Source organism: Camelina sativa, chromosome 9, assembly GCF_000633955.1.
Source record: "Camelina sativa cultivar DH55 chromosome 9, Cs, whole genome shotgun sequence".
Classification (NCBI taxonomy): Eukaryota; Viridiplantae; Streptophyta; class Magnoliopsida; order Brassicales; family Brassicaceae; genus Camelina; species Camelina sativa.
In genome coordinates, this window is record NC_025693.1 from 169,387 (window position 1) to 182,778 (window position 13,392).

The following is a 13,392-nucleotide window of genomic DNA, read 5'->3' on the forward strand; positions in this document are numbered from 1 at the left end:
GATAATTTTTGACTTCTTACAACATCAAATTCAAAATTAAAACTATATAATCTATCTAAATTAACATATGAAAATTGATATATTTAAAAATGAAAACTAATTTATCTAGTAAGTTGTACTAGTGATTATAAAATTATTTGCAAAACTTGTAAATTAACTCAACCTATTGTTAAATATATATAACTTTGGATAGTTTCGGGTATTTGTTTCGAGTGTTCGAATATACCCAATCGGGTTCGGGTACCCATTTCATTTATAAAAAGCATCCAATTGGATATTTTTAAAGTTCGGATTCGGGTTCGCATCAGATATTTTTAATCGGATTCGGGGTAAATTTTCGGGTTTGGATATTTTGCCCAGCCCTAGTCATGCTATAGATATATTGGTGTTTCTTGTAACAGGCGAGGAAGTTATAAAAAAGGAGGGATAGATAATGCAAGTTCCGAGGACCGTTTTGCGAAAACTTTATTCTTTTACAGTTTTACTTCAGAGAAATTGTTACACACATATAATATTAATGATGCGACACGATTAGCATGGTGACAGTCGGATACTCGGATATAGATGATATAGTGTATACTTGGTACTTTTGATTAGAAAGACATAAAATAATATTATATTATATTATATTTTTTTATTGGATTTGTAGTTCATCATGGAAAATAAAAAGAAAGAAAACAAAAAATATATCAATGTTAATTGCAAAGACAAAGATTGATTTTTATGATCAATTGGTGCAACAACATTTGTTTGCGAAAATATTAGAAGTAGCACATTGTCTAGATGCAAAGCCAGCCTTCCTACAATCTATCTAATATTTACTATTTTCGTAAGTTGCCGAACAAGTAGTCCTGCAAATATCATTGATTCTCCCTGTTGATTTGATCTCTATATGTCCACAAAGTCACCACATATATATGAATATCATATACAATCATATATAGATTATAAATATGTCAATGCTCTTTGCTTTCAAATGATAAAATTTATATTAGTAAAAAACAGCCTAGAAATAAAAATGTTACCTGAAGCCAAGACGTTGTAACTCGACAAAGAAGTTGTCAATAATATCAAAAGTAAAAAGGTCACTGAAGTTTTTGTGATGCTCATTTTTTTGCTTGTAGTATGCTGTATATATCAAGTTATCAAATATAATGTAGTATAATATTGGACAAATTTGTTATGTGATTTCTTAGATTGTAAGTGCAAGCTCTATTTATAGGGAGGGCATTTAGGTTTTTGTGGTTCAAAAAAAAAGTTTACAATTCTTTTTTTTTACCATTGATGCATTTTTCATATATACTAATAATATATTTCTTAACATTGATGGCTCTTCCACATATAGTAAACAATATTCTTTTCTGACTAGATGATATTTTTATTTTTATGACTATTTTTACGTACAAAACTTTTTCCTTTTTTTAATTTTTTTAAAAACCAAGGTTAACCTTTTAAAAAAAAAGTCATATACTTACTTTATCGACTTATCTGAGAATCATATACAGGTCCAGAAAATATTTAGAACTCCATTTTGAACATTTTCATTGTAAAATAGAAATTTCCACCGCATCCATGCAATTGATGAATTTTTTTGGTGAAATTCTCCAAGTTTTAGACGGGTTTTTACTTTTTAAACCACCCTCCTAAAGATAATTTGTACAGAATCGTTTACAAAATGTTTTCAAAAAAATCTGACCATCCAAATCAAGCATATCGCACACATCAATGGACAATGGCTTAGCTACGTTGACCATCTGAATCGAGCATACACAAACATTGATGGCTCATCTCTCCTTACTATCTAGCACTAATTAAAGTAAACATGTCATGAATTTTAACTCCACCATATGCCTTCTTCTTTAGGCGATTTGAAAACTTTTATATGAATGTGAGCATCATTATGTTGGATATATAAAAGTACACACCAGAGTTTGAGTGTTGATTAACTATAACCATAAGCCAATTGCTTCATATATTACAATATAAGCAGATTCTCTTAATTACTTCCTCTATAGCATTTACGAATATGAAAAATCTTGTATAGATCAATCAACTCTTTTAGAATCGAGCATAAATATATATACATTGCCACACTTTTAATCTACTCTAATTAAACCCTAATCATATCGAACCACATAGCTGCAAATAATTAATTGCTTTTGTGACCGTGATTATTGTGTAATTGTTTTTAAGTCTCAGTCCCACTATGGTTAGAGTATTTCTTCTCAAAATATATCTGTACTTTTTAAACACCCTCCTTATTAACGTACATGCATGTGTTTTTTCCTTTTTTACATATTTTTCCAAATTTGTCTATCATTATTTTTTTTTTTTTTTTGATAAAATGTGAATTTTATTTACCGAAAGGAACGTTACTTAGTACAAAAAGTTGGGTTAAACCAACTATGACCCAAAAAAAATTAAACAGTCATAGGAATTAGAGATGCTAGTAGCCATGAGCAAACCACTAAGCAAGGAGACGACCACAGCCTCTGCGGTGTATACGAGCAAGTAAGATATCCCTTATACTACGATCGATTTGGGAGAAGATCACAGGAGCAGAGGAGGACATTCCTTCATGGAGACGGAGGTTCCTTTCCTTCCACAGCATATAGATGGTGGCTTGAACAGCTAAACCTTTTAGTGTTGAAGAGAGGTGAGGTGATTTGGTCCTTAACCAAGAGATCAGGGTACTCCAGTTGACAAAGATGTAGGGGTGATGGCCAAGTCGAGTCATGACTGTGGACCACACTTCTTCAGCGAAAGTGCAGTGGAGTAAAAGATGATCACGGGTTTCTACCTGAGAGTTACAGAGGAGACATTCAGGAGCAATGTTCATTCCCCAGTTGCAGAGGCGAGCTTTAACTGGCAAGCGATCCAAATTGGCAATCCAGAAATTAAAAGCATGTTTAGGCACAGAGTGTTTGAACCAAACCACTTTAGCCCAAGGTTGCAATGTAGCTGTGGGACGGAGATGATTCCAGGTTTTGTTAGTGGAGAACTGGGTGGAAGACTCGCCTCCTACTTCCCAAAGGTAAGTATCTTGTCCCCTATCCGCGTGAGGGGGTTGAGTGTTAAGCATCATGTTCCTCAGAGAGGCTACCAGGGGGTTTCTTGATCTGCTTGACGGTAATCTCCAACCTTCAGTAGAGCAAGCATCAGCTACCACAACAGTAATGGGAACTCCTAACAGAGCAGAACCGTTTGGGCCCAGAAAATCCTTGAGAGTTCCGAGAGAAGACGAATTATCGAACCAAAAGCTTGCAGTACGACCATCTCCAATATCACACCGAATTAGAGACTGCACCAACGGTTTCAACTTCAGGAGAGATGAAACAAGGACTTTTTCTAGGTTCTACTTATGCAATGAATGTATGATGACATGCAAATAGAGACATAAGTAGTGATGATCAAAATGTATGCAAGGTGTTTCAATACCCTTATGATGTTGTAGCATAAAGGATGTCAATCCATAAAGAGTGTGATATGTAAGCATTCATCAATGCATTCAAGTTAAGCCAAATATCAAGTTGATTTGTTTCTAACAACCTAATGACAATAATGAAAAGCAATGAACTAAGGCAACTTAAGACAATACTAATACTGAATTAAACTGTAGAACAAGTGCAATAAACAATACTAAGCAGAATTGACTAATAAGTAGAAGAAAACAAGAACAGAACAATGCATAAACAAGAAAGTAAACTGGAGCTCGACCTAGCACTCGGTCGAGTGCATGGTCGAGTGGGTGGTCGAGTTGACAAGCGAATGAACAGAACCGAAACAGAGCATCAACAAAACAGAGCAGGACGAAAGTAAAGCAAACAACTATCGATTAAACAGGGTTCCAACAGGTAAATTAATAGATAAGGAAGGTCCTAAGGATGGATTCATGGGCTGGATTCAAGCTATGATTATCTAGAACTGGTCAACAAACCTCAATCAAACATGAGCTATCTCTAGACAATGATCTTCTAATACAAGTTAATCCAATCTCTTGGCAATAACAATCAAGCTAAGATACTCCCAATCTAGCTCTCACTAGCAAAGATCATATAAAAGCAGGCATTAAATAACAGATCATTATAGTCAAAAATCAACAAAACATCTAATCTCTTAGCATGCTTCATGATAATCTCTAGATCTAGCCTTATCTAACAACTTAGACATTGGTGTGATGCTAAGATGCTTAAGATCTAACCTTACCTTCTCAGATATAAGATTAGCATAGAGAATATATAGCCTAGAAGAGATCTATAACAAACAAGCTTGACCAATCTAAACAACCAAAACCATCATCCAGCCTAACCCATCCTTAAGATCCTAAGCCACTACTCACAATCACAAAACATGATGAACAAAGTCATAAACCCAGAAAATGATGATATAGACATGGATGGATAGATAATGATGAGATGAACAATTTAATACAAAGAAGTGCAAGCAAATACTCAATAGATTCAAAGTTACGAAGGTTACAAATCTATGAAAATTTAGAGAAAAGATAAGAGAAGATGCAATAAAGTAAAAACAGCTAAAAATGGCAAAAATTAGGTTATCACATATCTACATGGTCTCCCTCTTCAGCCACAAGTGCCAGCACATATATATAGTAAAGAGGGGGAAGCCCTAGTTAGCTAGAGGACAAAACAGAGAGTTGGCTGCAAGTGCTCGACCATGCTCAGTCGAGTGCATGGTCGAGTGGTTGGTCCGTCAAGTAACTCCAGTCTTCGATCTGGAATGATATCGGTTCAGTAAAACAGGAATAACTCTTGAATGAAAGCTTCGATTGACCTGAGACCACCGGCATTAGAAAGATAGCTCGATTTCCGACAACTCTCATGAAGAAGGCTGTAGCTGAATCGCAACGGAAGATCTTCATTCGAATGGATCTTTGAGAACCTCATTATGAATCCGACCATGTACTCGACCGTGTGCCTGCTTGAATGGTATGGTCGAGTGCCTTCTTTTCCCTTCCTGATACTTTCAATACTCTTGTTTAGCTCCAGAAATAACACCAAGTCCTTCCTTACCCTTTTAGATCTCCATAACACCTAATAATACTCCAAATGCACAAATGTATGCAATGCATGCTTCTAAACATCCTAAGTGCATATTTGGACATAAATGGCTATAAAACCTAAGGAATCACTTATATATGATGCCGATGCAAAACATGATCTAAACAAGACCTTAAATATGGTAAAATATAGTGACATCAAGAGAGCACCAAATCCAGCTGGAGTTGTTCTGAGGGACTGCATTCCAATATGTAGCTCGTTTAAGATAGTGTTCCTTCATCCAAGCTACCCACAGAGAGCCACTATTGGAGAATAACAACCAAATGAGCTTCAGGTTGAGGACTTTGTTCCACATGAGCATGTTCCTCAGACCAAGACCCCCTTCTGCTTTAGGTAAGCAGACCGTAGCCCAAGAGACCTTAGGTTGAGTGCGTTTAGTGTGATCACCAGACCACAGGAATCTGTTGCAGAGTTTCTCAATCGCTTTAATACATCCTTTGGGGAGGCTAAACGCTGTCATCCAAAAATTTACTAGCCCATATATAACAGAAGATATTAACTGCAACCTATCAGCAAAGGATAGGCATCGGGTCGTCCAACTGTTGAACCGAGCAGAGATCTTGTCAGTAAGAGGAGAATAGTCGGATTGACTAAGCTTCGTGGGAAGGAGGGGTAGTCCAAGATACCTCACCGGGAAGCTGCATGTACTAAAGCCCAGCTCAGCGAGAGAGTTCGAGAGATCATGACAGAGACAGTGTGGTACAGCTCAGTTTTATCCTTGTTCATTGCCAGACCGGAAATGCTGTAAAAGGTGTCGAGCGTCTCCGTTATTGCCTCCAGAGATGAGACTTGACCATCGAAGAACAGCATGATGTCATCTACGAAAGCTAGATGAGTGATCCGAGGGTTGACGCCCAAAGGATGGTATCCGATACTACCTTGAGCAAATTTGGTATCTAGGAGGTTAGAGAACACCTCCATTGCCATCACAAAGAGCGGAGGAGAAAGAGGGTCTCCTTGCATGAGAACCCTTTTACCCTGAAAATATCCACAAAGCTCACCATTCACCTTTATTGAGAAGGATGTTGTTGTTAGGCAATTCTTAATCAAGGTTGAGAAGATTGGAGGAAAATCCGCAGCCTCAAGTAGAACTCTAATGAAATCCTAGCTTACAGTGTCAAAGGCCTTACGCAAGTCCACTTTAAGCATACCCCTGGGAGAGATCGAGTCCCTGCTAGATCCTTGGACCATTTCCGTAGCCAGAAGGACATTATCCACCAGAAGACGCCCTTTGATGAAAGCAGATTGTGAGTTAATGATCATATCAGGAAGAAGAGATTAGAGTCTTTGGGCTAGAATCTTGGATACAATCTTATAAACAGCATTGCAACAAGATATAGGCCTGAACTCGCCAATCTTATCCGCTCTTATTCTTTTAGGGATGAGAGTAATCGCTGTTGCATTCCACTGCTTGAGGATTTGGCCAGAACTGAAGAATTCTTTGACTGCCAGAGTAAGATCCCGACCAATAATATCCCAGGTTGCTCGAAAGAACTCCCCTGTGTAACCATCTGGCCCAGGTGATTTACTACGGGGAAGAGAGAAGGCTTCTCTTTTAATGTCTTCATCTGTAATCCCAGCTTGAAGCATATCCTTCGTTGCTTGGTCGCATTTATACTTGGATAGTGATCTGGTGAGATCTTCATCCTCAACCGAGATATCTTGAGAAGCATCACCCAACATCTCTTTGTAGAAGCTGACACAATGATCTTGTACTTCTGATACTACCTCTATTCTTTGCCCTGAATCAGAAACCAGATAGTAGATTTGATTGATATCCCTTCTGCTGTTTATCATTCTGTGGAAGTAAGTTGTGTTACTGTCTCCACTTGTCATCCACTTGATATGAGATCGTTGTAGAAGAAACTTCCTCAGCTAAAGCTAGACTGTGCCATTTCTGTTGAGCTTGTCTCTCCAACCTTGCTAAGAGGGGGGGTAGGATTTGCCAGAAAACGAGCTTGGTGAGATGCTAGAAGATCCTGAGCCTCCTTTACTCTAGTTTCTAAGTCTGAAAAGTGCTCCTTATTAAGGGTTTTGATGACCCTTTTAAGGAGTTTGAGCTTTTTGGAGAAACGAAACATTGTTGTTCCATCTATAGAAGTAGAGTTCCCGAAATCGGCGACCCGTGGAAGAAACTCCTTATGCTGGAAGAGGAAATGCGACACCATAAAGGGTTTTTTAGTTCTGGTGACGATTCCCGTTCTGAGGCAGCTAGGGCAGTGGTCCGACATTCCGGGGTCTCCGAATTCAGCATAGGAGAGAGGGAACTCCATGTGCCAGTGATCATTGACCAGGACTCGATCCAGCTTCTTTGCTATAGGGTTTGCTTCTCTTTTGTTCCACCAGGTTAAAGCATTGCCTCTGATTGCCAGGTATGTGAGTTCTGCATTCTCGATAAATTGTCTAAACTCCCGCATACCTTTGGTGATTCTTGTACAGCCAACAGAGCTCTCTTGCGGATTGAGGGTTTGATTGAAGTCTCCCATAACAACCCAAGGCTTAGAGCATTTAATTGCATCCTTTGATAGATCCTCAATTTCGCTCCATAGTTGTTGCCTCCCATACTTGCAGTTAACCGCATAGATGTAAGTGTATACCACTTCCTTATTAGAGTTTTGCATACGGATGATACAGGTGATCATTTGGCCGGATTTGAAGTGAATGGATAGATTAACTCTCTGATCCCAAACCACCCAAATCCTTCCCAGCTCAGCATACTCATAATTCCCTTCAAAATTTCAATCCGGAAACACATAATGAACATATCTTTGAGACTTCCGCAGTTTGACTCTAGTCTCAATGATACAACCAAAACGAGGCTTGTGTAGCCTGATCCATTTCCTTAAGAACCTACGCTTTACCAATTGGTTTATACTACTAACGTTCAAACAAAAAGTGTCTATCATAAATATTATTTAGATGGTTTGGATCTCCTCTCCGAGGAGTTCCGGAGGTTCCGCTTTTCTTTTTTGGAGAGGACCATGGTGTAAGGTGTTTCATCCTCTTCGCTGAATTCTGCCTCACTCGGGGAGCTCTCCTGCGTTGAAGATTCAGGCATGGAGTGCGATTCAGATGAGGAAGGCGGAAGGTTCTTCTGTGAGCTCTTTGACATTCTTCTCTTGGAACTCGAAGGATCAGTATCCACAGCACTAGGAGGGTTTAGCACCACCTCGAGAAGTGGGTTGGATCGAGCTACCTTCTTAGACTTTGATCTCTTTTGCTTCACAGAGAAATCACTATCGGATTGGGGTTGTTTAGCCACCCATTTTGTCTTGAGCTTATCTCTCCATTCCTTTCTAGCGATGGATGAATCCACCTCCGGAGGTACAGTAGCTTTCAGTTTCTGGAGTTTAGGACAAGCATCTTGAAGGTGAGCAAACGACTTGCAAGCAAGGCAAGTAATAGGAGCCGAAGGGCAGCGTTTGATGCTATGGCCTAACTCTTGGCAGTGTTTGCATATTGGAGGAAGCCAGGGACAGGAAACTGAGATCCGGTGAATTTCTCCAGAGGAGAACTGGACATTGACCGCTTCGGGAAGGGGAGAGAGAGGATTAACGACCGTAAGAACCTTTCCAAACTCAATGTTTGACATTTCTACGGTAGTTTGATGGCATCGGATTGGATGACCCAACATTCCCGCAATGTGCTCGAACCCTTCTTCAGAGAAGAAGTGCGGTGGAACTCCTCGAAATTCAAGCCAAACTGGGACTTCGGTAAGTTCCGGAAGTGCAGGATTCAGACCAGGTTCCCAAGCTGCAACAAACATCGTTTGTCCTTCTATCTGCCACATCCTTGACTGAGAACTTTCTGACGAGTAGCTGAATTGGGAATGCGGATAAGAACTGTTCTTGGATCCAAACGCGAGATGGTAATGTCACAGGTTCGATTGCTCCAAATACCATTAAAAATGGAATGAAGAAGACCTCTCGGGGGAAGATTCCCGTGGAATTGACCAATGATAAAGGGTTCCCATCGTTTATTATTACGAGTGATAACCTCATTAGGAATTCGGACACACAACTCGCCAGAATCCAGGGTGAAAGCTTCTCCTTTCTTGGTCATCCGACTTGAGGAATCCTTGAGCAGATCTACCCACATGGGTTTAGTCTTGGATTGGACTTGGTCCTCCTGAGAAGAGGAAGCGGAGTGGAGAGACTGAGTTTTGGACACAGTATCCAAAGGAGGCAGATCTGAGGAAGGGACCTCGGGGGGAGGAGGTGCAGATCTCTCCATTCATGAGCAAGCCTTAGGAGGAGGAGGAGTAGCAGAGGGGCCAACGGAATCCTTAGCCTTTTGGGCAGGAATGGAAGAGGGGGGACTTGCGGAGCAGAGGAAAGAGGAGGAGGTGCAGATGGCGATGAGGGAGGGGGATGGGAGGGATTAGCGATTTGGGGTGGAGGATTTTGCGGTTTGGGAGGGTTTTGCTTTTTGGCTGGAGGTTTTCCGGGGGAGCGGCGTTTCTTAGGCATATTGGGGGGCACCGCCACCGGAGGCGGCAGCGGCAGAGGCAAGGGATAGGGTTTCTTTTCGCCTTTTTAGAGAGAGAAAGATTTCTATTGATTTAGATTTTAAATCTGTCTATTATTACGAACAGCTGTTACACTAAATTTTTTAAGTATACTATTTCATTTATTAGAAGGTTTCTAAAACTACAGCCTACATGCCATAATTTAAATGCACATGTAAAATTTAAATTTACAACAACAACAAAATTCAAGACTATATATGTTCAGGTGCTTCAGTTATATTTGATCGATTATAAACGCCCATTGTCACTCATTTTCTCTAGTCCCTAGTCTTTTGTTGTGTGTTGTAATGCACGTTAGGATACGGTTTTAGGATACGAACATTAGGAATTTAGGATACGATGCAACGTCCAATAAATCAACGAAAATATTTGAATACGTAATACCTTATAATTAGGATACGGTTTTCTCTCTTTGTTCACTTTTGTTTCTTGTTTTCTCCCTTTTCTAATTGCATGCGCAAAAAAGCAAAACCAAAACAAAATATGTGTTTTAAGGGTTTTGGTGGAAAAAAAATTATGATTAAAAGTGTCAATCTTAGTTGTAAAAGGAGTATCTAAGAACTTGTGTATTTTTCATATTTTAAGACAAATTTGAAAAAAAAAATTTCAAACATGCCTAAAGTTCCAAATTCCAATCCATTGCCTGATCTCATATGCTCAGTAGCTAGTCATCATAATTCACCTACTTCTTCTAGACCCTTCTATACACTGCCTCTGCGTCTTATAATATATATATATATAAGCTGTTGGTGAAGAAGATCTTTGATTAACACTTTGGTCATGCATATCTAATGATTTTTAAACGATAAACTCCAAACGCGTCTTGATACAGTTCACATGCACATGTCACCCAGAAGAAAGGATTGACTCTCATCAGATCTTTCTCGGTGTTTGTGTTCACACTTCGCCACGCTCCATAATTTAACAACGATTTAAATATAGAAACAAGCTAGTTAGTGTTTCCTACTCGGAAAATAATAATAATAAGACTTGAGTTATATTATTTGTCTTGTAATGGAACCTATTGAGTATTGTTGACTGGTTTGGTGCGTGGGGATAGCATAAGGTGATAGGACCACGTACGCTTGTTGTTTAGTTTGGCAATTCTTACTTGTGCTTTATCCATCTTCTTTTTTTTTATGACTTTTTCATTGTTTGTACACAAATTTACATCGATGATACTTATTCACAACACCGTGCGTACGTGGACGGTGGATAAACAATAATGAAACTGGGTTTGGTTTCTTGGTTATGTGAAAAGCATAGCATAAATCATCTTAAAACTTTGATCGATCGTAGCTTCTAATCCCGCCTAAAATTTGAATGGATCTAGTATAGTTCCTCCTTAAGATTATAGTTCTTGGCTCCTTAAAGAAAAAGAAAAAAAAAAAGTTGAAATTGTATCTATACTATTAAAAGATAAGCATTTTTAATAAATAGACATAGATTAAGAGATTATTACATGAAATGCCACTCAAATAAGAATAAAGATATGTCTAATTCTTGAAGCCAAACAGATAGCCACAAAATCGGAACCAAATAGGTATTAATTGTGTTAAGTTTGCCCAATAAATCGGTTTTAAAAATATCTATATATAGAAAATAAAACTATTGTAACGATAATATATTGCAGATGCCATTAAAGCTAAACAAATCTACCCACATAATTAGCACACTAGAATTTAATGTAACGTATAACACAATTGAAATTATATCGTTAAGATTAGGAAAATCCAGTTTTAGAATATCTTTCTTATAAGTAAATATATAGTTAATAAGTGATCAATTTGACATTTTACACCTAAATTTCGGATAGTTAACATATGATCAATGTAGCATATTTTAAGGAGTAACGTATATAAAAGATTCCTTGATTGAACAATTAACATTAAAAACAATCAAATCTTATAGATATTTTAAGATTAGTTTTTTATCAAAACTTGACAAACCTATGAATAACGTAACCGACTATGTATCTATAAATAAGTCAATTCACAATAACTCAATACTCGAAAAAAGTCAATCACCCAAGACAGAGAGGTTCCTTATAAAAATCTTATTTTATGTCGTCAAAATTTATTTGTTCTTTGTTTTGTTTTTAGATTGTTATATGTTTAGATGTTCTATTTATTTTCCTTTTTAGTTTATGATTATTATATATTCTCAGTTATAATTTAAATAAATAAGCTAATATTTATGATGTGTTTATGTAGGATTTAAAGTATAGTTGGAGAAGCCTATGGTGTTGTCTTCTAATTTCAGGTGGGAAGTTAAAAGTAAATCAATTAATTTACTTTCTCAGATGTATATTACCAAATTCTACTAACCTCTTACACGTATTCTTATTGTTTTTGTTGCAGGGTCAATACTTGATCACAAGTCGATTTATTGATCCATTCACAAAAAAATATAAAGATTTCATAGATGTTTTCACTTAATTTGTATCTGTTTTCTTTTCAAATACTTTCTAATCCAATATTTTTATTTATTTCCAGATCGTGAATATTGGCCAAATTGAGAGAATTTATCATCAAAACATCAAACTCCATTCTTAACTCCTAATGCAGTGTATGTTTATAATGTATGGTGTTAGAAATATTGGTTTTTATACATTTATGGTTTCTCTTATGTGTTTTAATTTTGGGTTCTAATTTTTTTTTTTTATAAAAGTTATTTTTATATAAATTGTTTATAAGGAGAAGTCAGAACTGTCTTCTTATTTATGTTAATACACCTTTATGTTTAGAGAATATAATATAAGCTAATTTCTGGTGGATATTTTAATTGTGGTCATAACCTTCTAAGTAAACAAGTGTATATATGCTCTTCGCACTACAATGGTTCCAAACATCTTCAGAATCGTTTAATATTTTTTAATCGTGAAGAATTTAGAAAGAATTTACTCAGGTGATTCGTTTTCATCAATTTCACTTCATCGATTTTATATATAGAGCAAACATGCATACTTAAAATCTTTTGTCAAGGTTGGGACACAGTAATTGGAGATAAAAAAAATCGAGAATGGGAACAAAACATAAATTTTGGAGATAATTTTTTTTACTTTATTAATGTCTCAAGTTAAAAGTACAATGGAAACATAATAGGATGCGAAAAAACTAGACGAAACCAAGAATTGTCAAAAAAATGTAAATAACCACTAGAAATTTAAAAACTTTGTGATACATAATATTTAGAAATCGATGAAGCCAAATAAGTACCAACCTATATAATTCATTAGATACCACACATTGCCATAGTAAATTAAATGCATCCATATGATTTATGATAACTTCAAAAGTTTTTAGGAAATACAAGAGGGACGAGATAGTAATATATATTCAAAAAATATCGTAGAGCTATTTATTTCAACTAACAGTATGAAAGGTGAACGGTAATTCATAAATTAAAATACATGTTGTAAACTATTTCCGATTGAATACCAGATGAGAATTTGAAAATTTGGATAACTAAATATATTTATATTTTTCAAAATACACAAAACATCAAATTATATATCTTATCTAGATAATATATAGTATTAAAATCTTATAATAATTTGTAATAGATATGACATAATTATCAAAATTTAAGTTTTTTGAAACCATATTGTATTTATGGTTAAACTATTTATTATTAGAATTAATTAATTTTAGCTTGAAATATATTTAATAAATGAGAGAAAATTATTTATTGAGCAACTAGAGATATTTACTATTTTGGTTTAGAGGGACGAACTTTTACGGGTAAAGAAAATATTATACTAGGGAATGGCTATTAGGATAC

The 13,392-nt window shown here is 36.6% G+C and overlaps 1 protein-coding gene and 1 pseudogene across 1 annotated transcript; both read right to left on the reverse strand.

The window, feature by feature from the left end:
* LOC109126322 lies at positions 728 to 1,110 on the reverse strand (annotated as a pseudogene).
* On the reverse strand, positions 6,953 to 7,723 carry LOC109126323. Its single transcript, XM_019229818.1, has one exon. It carries the CDS (start codon positions 7,721 to 7,723, stop codon positions 6,953 to 6,955), a length of 771 nt encoding a protein of 256 aa, XP_019085363.1.

What these genes read in the sequence shown, in the direction of transcription:
- LOC109126323 (XM_019229818.1), bottom strand. Translation starts at nt 7,723, where the DNA reads ATGATCACCTGTATCATCCGTATGCAAAACTCTAATAAGGAAGTGGTA.